The 11,221-nt window shown below is 53.7% G+C and overlaps 4 protein-coding genes across 4 annotated transcripts; 1 reads left to right on the top strand and 3 right to left on the bottom strand.

Annotated features, from left to right (window-relative positions):
• Positions 1-685: 685 nt before the first annotated feature.
• On the bottom strand, positions 686-1,926 carry BO95DRAFT_439520 (GLTP domain-containing protein). The gene is made up of 4 exons (XM_025585751.1): positions 1,798-1,926; positions 1,671-1,729; positions 1,497-1,615; positions 686-1,367 (listed from the first exon to the last, which is right to left on the bottom strand). Exons 1-4 carry the CDS (start codon positions 1,907-1,909, stop codon positions 1,073-1,075), a joined length of 585 nt encoding a protein of 194 aa, XP_025445762.1. The 5' UTR covers positions 1,910-1,926; the 3' UTR covers positions 686-1,072.
• Positions 1,927-2,344: 418 nt separating this feature from the next.
• On the top strand, positions 2,345-5,916 carry BO95DRAFT_439521 (sporulation-specific 71 family protein). Its single transcript, XM_025585752.1, has 3 exons — positions 2,345-2,583; positions 2,631-5,186; positions 5,239-5,916. Exons 1-3 carry the CDS (start codon positions 2,461-2,463, stop codon positions 5,797-5,799), a joined length of 3,240 nt encoding a protein of 1,079 aa, XP_025445763.1. The 5' UTR covers positions 2,345-2,460; the 3' UTR covers positions 5,800-5,916.
• On the bottom strand, positions 5,857-7,277 carry BO95DRAFT_439523 (putative mitochondrial inner membrane protease subunit Imp2). The gene is made up of 2 exons (XM_025585753.1): positions 6,522-7,277; positions 5,857-6,370 (listed from the first exon to the last, which is right to left on the bottom strand). Exons 1-2 carry the CDS (start codon positions 7,025-7,027, stop codon positions 5,998-6,000), a joined length of 879 nt encoding a protein of 292 aa, XP_025445764.1. The 5' UTR covers positions 7,028-7,277; the 3' UTR covers positions 5,857-5,997.
• Positions 7,278-7,478: 201 nt separating this feature from the next.
• Positions 7,479-9,105, bottom strand: BO95DRAFT_406515 (macro domain-containing protein). The gene is made up of 2 exons (XM_025584034.1): positions 8,218-9,105; positions 7,479-8,112 (listed from the first exon to the last, which is right to left on the bottom strand). The coding sequence occupies exons 1-2, from the start codon at positions 8,853-8,855 to the stop codon at positions 7,662-7,664; spliced, it is 1,089 nt and encodes a 362-aa protein (XP_025445765.1). The 5' UTR covers positions 8,856-9,105; the 3' UTR covers positions 7,479-7,661.
• Between the last annotated feature and the right edge of the window lie 2,116 nt (positions 9,106-11,221).

Below are 11,221 nucleotides of genomic sequence, written 5' to 3' on the forward strand. Positions count from 1 at the left end.
TGCTCTTGTACACTAACTAGCAGTCGACCGATCGTTGCTCAGATCCCTTCATAAATCGGCTAGGCTCTGATGAGCCCCTCCCCGATCGGGATCTCGCTGCATCATGGCCATCATCTTTTCTCTAATACGTCGATCATTCATCCCCGTCTCCTCGAAAAAGCTTCAGGATTCGGCCTGACAGGGAGAAGAACTCTTCCAGGCCATCATCCACAGTATCTGCTTGTGAGTGCTGGTCTTGAAATTGCAGACGGTACTATGATCGGTATCGGTGATAGAATAAATGGAATGCACGAAAAGCACGCGTGACCTTATACTACGGTCGGAAACATCTTGGAACTACGAACCCACGTAGCTCCGCGAGTGGATGCCTCCTCCAAGAGTGCTCGGGGCAGCTGCTAAGCGAACACAGTAAGTATCAAGAGTCAAGACCGGGCTCGTATGGGTCCTTGTCCGAGTCGAAGTTCATCCATCCTTGACGCTATGCCCTCGCTTTTCCACCCAATGTACAATCTCCGCCCCTGTCTGTGTTCCCTCTTACCAGTCATGGTTATATTTGTGCTCGTCGCAGAAGATCGAATAGGATCGACGCATTTTCCGGTGAATCGGGGAGACTTGTCAATCATCTCGTCTTGCTGTATGGCGCTCGCACCGCCAACTTCGTCTGAAACTCAATCGGTCATGCCATACAGATTTGCATTATGGAACTCCAGTTCTTATATGTGCATAGCTATTTAACATGATTTGGATGGTTGGTACCATGCCACAGGAACGAAGCAATTCCATGGTTATGATGGCGGAGCAAGTCCACAAATCGTCCGATACAAATGTCCTCCGGTGATCATCCTGATCACTTGCTCAATGGAGGTATACAAGAGCACCTCCAAGACGAGGATCCCCTCCCCCCAAGTTCGGTGCAATACAAATACGACCAAACCTGCGCAGACCAAATCTTCTCTATAAATAACATGCAAGAAGTCTCAGACTTTCCCGAATAGATGTATGTACATTTCAAAACTGCGCTTTCCTTCATATGCCGAATGTGCCTGACATCAACTAGCCTTCCGAAAGATATCTACCACTTAGCCTGGGGGCTCTCCATGAACGCCTTCAGGATGTTGATCCGCTCCTCAAGGGCCGCAACATAGACATTCAGATTCTCCTGCACCTGAGCCTGATCATCGCCCAGTCTAGAGTAGAAGTCCTTGCGGTAAGGGCAGGCGGACATGGCAGCGGAGAAGAGGGGCTTGACAACAAAAGAGTGGTGGGGCTTGAGGGTGCCGCCGTAAGCGTTGCGGAAGGAGTCGGCGAGCTCGGTGGAGGCGTTGTTAATGTTGTGGCGAAGAGCTTGGGCGGTGAAGTCAAGTCCTCTGTAAGAGCAACATGTCAGCTTTGTGTTGAAGAGATTGAAGGTGTCGATGAGAACCATGCATCGTGCATCGATACATGCGGCTAGGTGTCATGGGCTGAGTGACGGGGAGGGGTAAGTCAAATCTAACCTAACGAGCCAGAGGAGACCCTCGGTGGCGGTGTGCTTTCCGGTCTTGAGCTCGTTCACGACAAGCTCTTGGAGAGTCTGGGACTCAGCGGGAGCAGCCAGGAACCTGTCCCTGACTTTCTGTGATGGGGTTAGACCTGAGCGATGGCTGAATGCGGGGTATGTTTATCCAAACCTTGATGTTGCCGGTGAGGTCAGACTTGACAACGCCGAAAGCCTTGGATTGCATGAGATCTAGGAGTTTGATGTCAGCATACAGAGCTCTGTGACGTGCTATACCATGCCCAATAACGGTTGCATACCGAACAAGGTGGTCAGGGCCTCAGCAGCATCGAGGAATTCCTGAGTTGAAATGCCGTTGGCGGTGATGGGGACTTCCGCGAAGGACTTCTTGCCGTCGAACCAGGTAGCCATTTTTGTGAAAGTAAGAAGATAGAGTGTATGGTGTAGATACAAAAGAACACAGTAATTGTAGGGAGGTAAACAGAGAGAATGTGAGTCGAGTGATCAGGGGTTGGGGGGCTTTATAAGGCAACGTGGAGGGGAGGTGGAGGGCAGCTCATCAACAGCCCACGGCGGCCTGTCACAACTCACCGCCGCCGCAGGGGAGCGGGACACGCAAGCGGTGAGGTTCGAGACCAATAAACAAAGCGGGTCCCTTCGCCCCTGAGTGGTTATGTCAGCCATTGTTTCACCTGAGACAAAGCGTGCAAACATCTGAGCGGGCTCTCAGGCATTAAGGCAGAAAGGCAGTTAGGCAACAGGGCATAAACTTGGGAAAGGGGAAGACCTCCAACGAGCGACGTCATCGACTCCGGGCCAAGACTTGTCCCCAGCGTCGGTTCCTGGCCGATGCCAGATCTGCATCTCAACTCCCCCCAGCTTTCCTGGTTCGATTTTAAAAACACCCTTTGTCCTCAAGGACACCCTAGACATCTCGCCGAGGGTGTTTCACTGGAGATGTCATGACTTCTCATGCGCCAACGGAGCAGCATTCCAGTAACGGAATGGCTACCGATCCTCGTCTCGGGTATCATGGCTCCAAAAATCGCGGGCTGGATCCCGACTCTCATACTGCAGAGAAATTGGTATGTGCTTACACACAATCCACGTCCTAGCTGCTGACCCAACAAAGCATCATGCCTCTCCCAAACACATACACATGACCAATCGGCGATTCTTCATCGGCCCCATTCCGCAGGGCTGGTTGCAGAATCACCGTAAATCGTGGTGGAGGACAAGACTCAGGCTGAGTAAATACTCTTCAAGGACTGTCACTTTCTCTGCAGATCCCATGGTCGCACATTACACCGAGGAGTACGACAGTGATGATTATGAATCCTCTCCCGAAGAAGAGTCAGCTGGTCTGGCCGATACCACTGAAGACGAAGCAACAGAACGGGAATCGGAGGACGAAACCAGGGATCGTGAGCCCCGCTCGCGAAAGAGCCTACGGACTATTCCCTACACACTCTCTGAAGACAATGGGCACGAGGTTTCGCGGACGACTACTGCAGACACAAGCCGATCAACTTCTAGCGAATCAGCGAACCACGAAGGCGCGTCTACTCGAAGACAAGACGGTGGCTCTGCTTATTACACGGCTTACGAGCGCGGCCCAAGCGATGCATCCTTGGAACCCAGCAGGATGGAGTCGGAGCAACCCACGCGGGAACAAGACAGGCAAACGCTACAGGTTCCTAGCCAATATGCCGAGAGTCAGTCAAGCCCCATGATTCCTGCTAGCGATCATGGATCCACAACTGGGTTGCTAAGGCCAGCGTCGCGATCCAAAGGAAAGGGAAGAGCACCGTCCGTGTCGACACCAGCAGATCTAGAGCAGCATGAGCCTCGGGTGGAGAGCGACGAAGAGCAATCAGTTCCACAGGGCAAGCGAGTCAGAAGTAATCCTCTTCACCCACTGCACAAAAAGGCGGTCAGATACAACCTGGATGACAATCTCTTGGACAAACAACAGCGGCTTTTTTCGCGCATATCGAGGACACAGGGAGTCTTGTCACGACACCGACCGCACCGACGCAAAATCCAGGAAGGAGAGGTCCTGAAGGCAGAGAAAATGCTTGTCCGGATTGAGGAAACACTACAGGACAAGCTTCCTGATGACTATGCAGAGAACGACAGTCTCAAGTCAGAGAATCGGGTTGTGGATCAGTGGCGAGAATACCTCGTGGCGTGTCGAGTGTCTTCAAATCCGGATGCGCCATTCTCTCTCCAGATGTACAAGACTCGTGTCATACCCGAGGTGCAAAAGGCAGGCACGCGGGTGTCACCGCAGTATGATATCCCGCTGGGTCGCAAACGGACCAAGGTAAATCTTTATTCACACCTGGACAAGACAATTGTCATCTGGGGGCCGTGTAAGCGAGGGACGAAGATCTTCATTATACGGCCGAAGTCTGCGGCGCATGCTATGGAATGGTACACTTTCCTGAGCCAGATGCTAGGCAGGCGCCGTCCATCTTCACTCCCGATATATGTCCCAGACCTTGGAGTATCTCTTGTTTTCAAAAATCCGTTCGAACAATTAGAAGCAATATATTCGAACAAGGGGAAGGGTGGTGTTCTGGGTCGCGCCGCAACGAAGGAGAACTCTGTCGCTACAGCGATCGTGCGCGGTTGCTTGGAGATGCTGGAACACCGCCCCGAATGGGCGGAGGTTCTGAACCGCTGGTCCAAGACTGAGATCATGGGGCTTGCCTGGAAGCGGTATGATCGATTAGAATGGATTTTTGGTACCAATGAAGCGAACATGTACGGCACAATTGCGATGCATACGACCCATGAGCTCGAGCTGCGACCAAGGCAACATTATCAGACGTACGTCAAGCACGACCATGAGAAGGAGGATGAGCCCCCTCCAGTAGAGGGCTTTCTTGTACGTCTCACATCGCAGCGTGGTGTACATCAGCGATTGAATAAGATGTTTTTCAAACGACTGTATTTCTTTACTCAGGATCACCACTTGTTTTTCTGCAGACCCTCCAAGTCACTGCCGCCGGCGCCTCCGAAGCTCGACCGCGATGAGACTACCGTGCCCTCAGCGCAGCAGATCTTGGACGCATCGCCTCTTTCTTACGATATCGATCCGTACCCGTTGCAGGACGGCGAGATTACATGGTTATCGAGTGGCAATAAGGAACATATTACCAAATACGACGAGCAGGCTTATGCTCAACAGCAAAGAAACGCCCACAACATTGAGCATGCAGACGGGTTCATTGATCTAAGCCGGGTCAAAGAAGTCCGCAATGTGCACCGTGATGCTTGCCCCGCTGACCCCAATCTCGAACAAGGGCCCGACGTCGATTTCCAACCTGACGCGATAGATTCGCGCCGAGATGACGGCGCCACGAAGCAGTTTGATGATGAGAGGACGTTTGAGATGCTCCTGCACAATGACCTTGTTGTTCGGTTCCAGGCGTACGATGAGATCACCAAGAATGAATGGATGAAACGACTTGATGCTCTGGTGAAATACTGGAAGGTCCGGCTGGCGACCGATGCAGCGGAGCTCAAGGTTCTCCGCCAGCGTAACCAAGAACTTCTTGGAATCGATGAGGAGATGGAGTCGATCATGGGGCAATTCGCTCGAAAGTGGGAGGTCAAAAAAGCCGAGGCCTCGCCTCTGCTGCACAACATCTGTGCTCTGTCGGGCTGCCGGACAATCAAGGTACATCACACGCCACCTTAATGGAGAAGCGAATTATTGACTGGAGTTGCAGATGTCTGGACAATTATATCGGAAACCTCGGCGCCACAGCACCTTCAAGCGATGCCATGTCGTCCTCATGGCCGGAAAGTTGTTAATCTTTCGCACCTCCTTGCGGAAGCGCAACGGCGCCGAAGTGCCTCACATACACCACAGCTTGGAGACCACCATCGATCTGGCCGACTGCTATATATACTCGGGTCTTTTGACCGAATCAGACTTGCTCTACTCAAATCAGACGTTCGACAGCAACCGGCCTGGGCACCACTCCCTCCCGCGAGTTTATCTCGCGACAGACGTCTACACAAGTAGTGACGAGGACACCGCCATCGCATTCGTGATCTGGCAGCCCTTGCGCAGAAACTACTTCCGCTCACGCGAGTACGGGACCAAGGGAGAGAAGCGGCAACGGTTGAAGCAGGTGTCCACGCTGGGGGTGCACGGGCGAACCATCGTCTTCAAGGCGCGCAGCCGTGTGGAGAAAGACCGGTGGGTGTTGAGTATAGCATCCGAGATTGACCGTCTGCAAGAAGACCGGCCGGAGGATGTGCGAATCATCTCACAGCAGACTTAGCGATTGTTTTTTGAAGTATAGCTCCACGATCCAACCCGCAGGATCGGCCTATTCTCTAATTTCTATATAGTCACCGCACACACATGAAGGACGAAAGGGAGGAAATATGTACATACTCAATGCAAACAAACATAATATACACAACATCGAACACCACCAACCAGCTTACAGTAAACACCTTGCCATCCCAACCGCAGTCTACGACAATTGTGGGCGTTCCAACTTCACCGCCTCCTTAACCACACGCTCCCTCACCTCCTGGCGATAACCCTCCCCGAAGCGACGCTCCGTATCGCCCTCCACAAGCCCGCGTTCCCAATCCTCCCAATTCAACCACCGCCACCTGGGCCACAGCACCGCGAGCACCCGGCCCGTGATCAGACTGCAACTCACCGGCCCGTAGGTATTACTATCCATGGACTTCCGGGGATCGCGCGCATCGCCCTCCAACCACACATGGTTGAACGGGACGACCTGCGCATCCTTCAGACAGGGTTCACGTGTCGTGATCCGATCTCCGGGCAGTCCGACGACGCGCTTGATGGCGATGTGGCGGGGATTCGCAGGGGAGCTATCACACCGGCGCCGGAAAAGAGAACAGTTAGCCACCATACCATTACCCTTTTGGAGAACCCCGGTCCCCGATCCCCCTCCCCCCCCCTTCAAACCACATCTTCAACGGGGGTTGAAGATGGTCGTTGAACAAACAGCCGAAGACTCACCGAAACGTAACAACCATCCCCCTCTCCAACCGCCGCTTCCGCTCCCACGGCCACAACCCGCCCCCGCCCCACATGTTCACCAGCACCATGTCGCTGGCCGTGTGCATCTGCTCGTAGTCCTCGTTCAGGTAGGGCGTCATGCTGGGCCCGCGCACCCACATCACCTGCAGCACGTGCTCGGAGAAGAAGAGCCCGATCGGGAGGAGCGGGAGCGTGGCGCCCAGCACCCGCACGGACCGCCGGAAGGGTAGCGGGAGGGTTGCGTAGCGCGCGCGGAGGGCGGAAAGGAAAGAGATGCGAGGGCGTTGGCGGGCTTGTTGTTGTTGTTGCTGCTGCTGCTGCTGCTGCTGGGCGTGCGCGTGCGCTTGCGCGCGGAGTTCGTCTTGGAGGTCTTGGACGAGGCGGTGGCCTGAACTGGTTGCGCGGGAGAGTTCTTCGCGGGCCACGACGCGGGGTTTTGTGCGGTTAGGGTTTGAATTGGGTGGTGGTGGTGTTGGTGGTGGCATATTCAGTGCTGGTTCGTTTGGAGGTAGGGAGGAGGCCCTTTTTGTTAAGGTGGGAGCTGGGTTGGAGCTGGGGTTGCGTGCGGAGGAGCGGAAATGAGGGTGGAGGTGGGGATGCGGTCGCGGAGTTGGGGAGGTTGAGGGTGTCCAATCGTTTCGTGGGAAATGCGCTAGATTATCGTGTAGCAAGGGAGGAAGAGGAACTGGTGCTGCTCAATTAGAGAGGAAAGAGTGTGTGTCGCATCGGAGTGCGCGATGCGAGCCGCGGAGATGATCGTGATATCGTGATAATTATTGCAAGCTTGTTTGCGGTGTTTGCACTGGTCGTTTCGGGAACGTTTGTCCTTTGACTCGGGACCCGGGCGTGGACCCGAACTATAGCTATTCTACGAAAGTATGCCGTCCTTTAGGACGAATGTCGGGTTAAAGCTTTTCACCTAGAATTCTCGCATCGCCCAAGAATAAGTGTTGCATTAGCTATCATAATTGATGGAAAATCTCAATGTCGATGGGGGTGGTGTGCATTGCTCCATTCGCACACGACCACTGAACATTTAGTCCCAGACGCCAGCCGAATCATAAAGTAACGTATTTGTCATAAGTTTTGTGCATGAATATCCATAGTCGCCAGTCTCAATTACCAATCCTTGGTCATGAGGCTATCCTTGGACAAAATTCCATCCGACGACGACTGTGAGCCATCCATGTCGATGATGCCGCTCGACTGGACGCTTTGCACGTCGGTGGCCGACGGAGGCCGGTCGACCTCGACGGGGTCATCGTCCAATCTCTCCGTGCGCCCGTCCTCGGACTTGTCCACCTCCTCCCAGTCGTCATCCGATTTGATGGAGAAGTCCTCGATGTAGCGTTTACCTCGCTGCGTGGTCGCGGTTTCGTTAACCCTCTGCTTCTTGGTCTCCGGTTGGCCGTCCAGTCCGGGCTCCATGGTGGGCGCGTCGGGGAGCTTGGCTGCGAGTACTTCAGATGACAGTAAGGACTCACCGTCGGTGCTTGTTGGCTGGGATTCGCTCTGCTCGTGGGGGATGCCGTTGCTGGGAACATCCTGATCCTCGGGTGGGAAGAATAAACTAGCAGACGAAGGCATACTGTTAGTATCCACTGGTCGAACAGTACAGACGATAACAGAAAAAGCTCAGATGAAGGCGAAGGGGAAACCAATGGTCCAGACTTACGGCACGAGCTTCTCATAGGCCACCTCGTCCTTGCGCTCAAAATTGCAGAAGATGATGCGCTCCAACTTGCCGATATTGCCAGCGGCCTCCAGGAACTGGCGCGTCTCGTCCAACACCGCCCTGGCGGCGGCTTCACTCGGGTACCCGTATACGCCCGTGCTGACGGCCGAGAACGCGATGCTCCTCATGTCATTCTCCACGGCCACCTCCAGACTGCGACGGTAGCAGCTGCGGAGCAGCGACTCGGGCCGCCGGGCGCCCCCGCGCCGGCGCTCGGATTCGTAGATAGGACCGACGGTGTGGATGATTCTTTTGCAGGGGAGCTCGTATGCGGCGGTGATCTTGGCGTCGCCGGTGTCGCAGCCGTCCAGGGTGCGGCACTCGCGCAGCAGGTCGGGCCCCGCGGCGCGGTGGATGACGCCGTCGACGCCCCCGCCGCCCAGCAAGCTCTCGTTTGCGGCGTTGACGATGCAGTCGACCCCCTGCAGCTTTGTGATGTCATTGCGGACCAACGCGATCGTGTCGTTGAAAGCCTTGAACGGCGGCGCCAGAGGGGACGCGGCGGGGACCAACCGCTTCAGCTTGTACAGGAGTGAAACGGTCGGGATCTCGGCGAGAGGTATGAGGGGGCCTGCCATATTGCAGCACGGTCGTGTAGCTCGGATCGTAGTTGGTTCCCAGGAATTGTTTATCCAAACGGCGGTGATACGAAGTCTTCCCCGCGTTTGGACAAAGAGGTGGCGGGAGCCGGGCACTTGCAGCGCAGTTTGATTCGATCGAGGGAGAAGTCCTGCACGAATGAGACAGTTCTTTGCTTGGTAATACCTTGATCCAACAAATATCAGATCAAGAAAGTAGGCGATAGATAGTGTTCTCAGCAGATGTTCTTTGATGCAAGTAAGCTGTTGTGGAGGGGGTGGTTGAAGCTTGCTTGTCACACGTGATTGACACATGATTCACCCTTATCTTATCGCCGGGCCAACCCACAGGTGAATCTTGTCACAAACGTCATAGTGGGCTGGAATTGACCAACAGAGCTCTGTGTGTCTTGGGTCACTGTGGAAGGGAAGAGCTCCCGGTTGCCTCAGGTTAGCAGTATATGGAAGCTGCGGTGTATCCTTTGCGTGTCTCTTAGGCCCCAGATATCACTCTGGTGCCAATTCATGACGCGAGACGAAAAACAACAACACAAGCTGATCGCGAACCACGAAAGAGCAATTGCGCAACCAACTGATCATATTTGGAATTCGGTTTGTGGAAAAGCAGACAAGCCCTCCTTCCTACAGCAATACAGGCATGGACAAGCTACTGGTCGAATAGTCTATCAGGCACACAGACGCTACAGAACACGGTAGCAATATCAACGCCCAACCACCTCATCTCCGCGCCGTACAGTACTCCCCATACTGAGTATGAATCTGATCTACGACGTCAGAATCCAAATCGATCCACGGGAAACCCACAATCGATCGAGATCGAAATCTACCTGTCACCCGACTATTCATTACAAAACAGTCCACACTTCTATATCCTCACCCGAACCAATAATTGCCAGCCCAGTACAGTACATGAGGAGTCAAACAATTGAATTATGCACGGGTAGCAAACCAAGCGCCTGCAGGAACTGGAGGTCCGTCCTCCTCCTTCACCCCACGAAAATGAATAAAGAGATAAGCCTCCGAATGGACGAGACGGAGAAGAAACAGAGGCTTGAGCCTCTTTATTGACCCAGAATTATGACAGATGCTAAGGCAGATCGAGAGATCGAACCACACAAGGTTTAGATGTCACCGCTTCTTTGTGATCGGGCCCTCAGATCCAGCGCCGGGACCCCTTTCCCATGGCCCCGGGCTTCCCTGCCTGATCTTAGATTACCCGATACGGCGCATGATGTATGCACGGTGCAGCTGTTCTGTTTTACTTTGATGATCTGACAGATCGAGTCCGAAGTGATCTGTAACACTGCATCCGGGGTCGAGCGAGAGAGCAATCCACAAAGGCATTAGACTACCGCCAGTAGATCCCGAATCAAGCCACATCTTGCAGATAGGACGCGAATGATTGGCCCAGGAGAGGGCAGGGCGAACTAATGCAAGGGCCAGAAGCAGATTCCTCTTTGCACAACTGCGGGCTGATGGTGGGAGCTTTTGCACGCGACAGTTGAAACCTAAAGAATTATGTGGTTTGCTGGTTTTTGTTTTCATTGGAAATGAGATGCATTGTGATTTGTCAAATGATGTCAGTGACAGTCTCAAGCTACAGGCCCTGCGCGATTAGTCGCAATATGTATGCATACACACACACACACTCTCTCTCTCTCCTTTCTTTGATATCATCATGCATGTGTACTGTACAGTACAAACTGCATCGCCACATCATCCCAACAACTGCATGCTCGCAGACAACCCCTTCGCTTGCCCCCTTGTTGCTGCATTTCCATGCATGGGAAGCACCTTCGACTGGGAGAGGGTCGTGTACGAGAATATTCGGACCACAAGAGGAAAGTGAACACGATCGTCAATCTCTTGACCTCTGCCACCATGAATTACTCCGCATTCGGAGTTCGGATGCACGTCAATCACCCCTCCCCCCCTTTTGCCCAAAAGGACAAACATATTACGAGAGTATTTACTTTGTGTATGAACGACGGGGACGAGGGCCCGGGCACAAGAAGCACCCGAACTCATCCATGCTGCAATGGATGCAAGTCCAGCACTGCAGATTAGTGTGGTTGCCTTCCTCGCTGCCTATTCCCTAAGTAGGATGAAACCTTCTCGGCTCGGGATGACGATTAGCAGACTTTTGACAGACAGGTGCCAGATGCAATCGATCCTTCCAGGTGAGATGACTTGGAGAGAGGGTCTCAAAAGATACCCACGGATACTGGGTTGCGAATGCCCCTAGACCGGTAACAGGTAAGCCGGCCATAGAAGCAGAGTCACTCGCCTATCGGAGGGATCCCAAAGAAAAACTCTGGATCGATCCGTGACACTCGCGAAGCAAT

This window comes from Aspergillus brunneoviolaceus (assembly GCF_003184695.1).
Source record: "Aspergillus brunneoviolaceus CBS 621.78 unplaced genomic scaffold BO95scaffold_10, whole genome shotgun sequence".
Classification (NCBI taxonomy): Eukaryota; Fungi; Ascomycota; class Eurotiomycetes; order Eurotiales; family Aspergillaceae; genus Aspergillus; species Aspergillus brunneoviolaceus.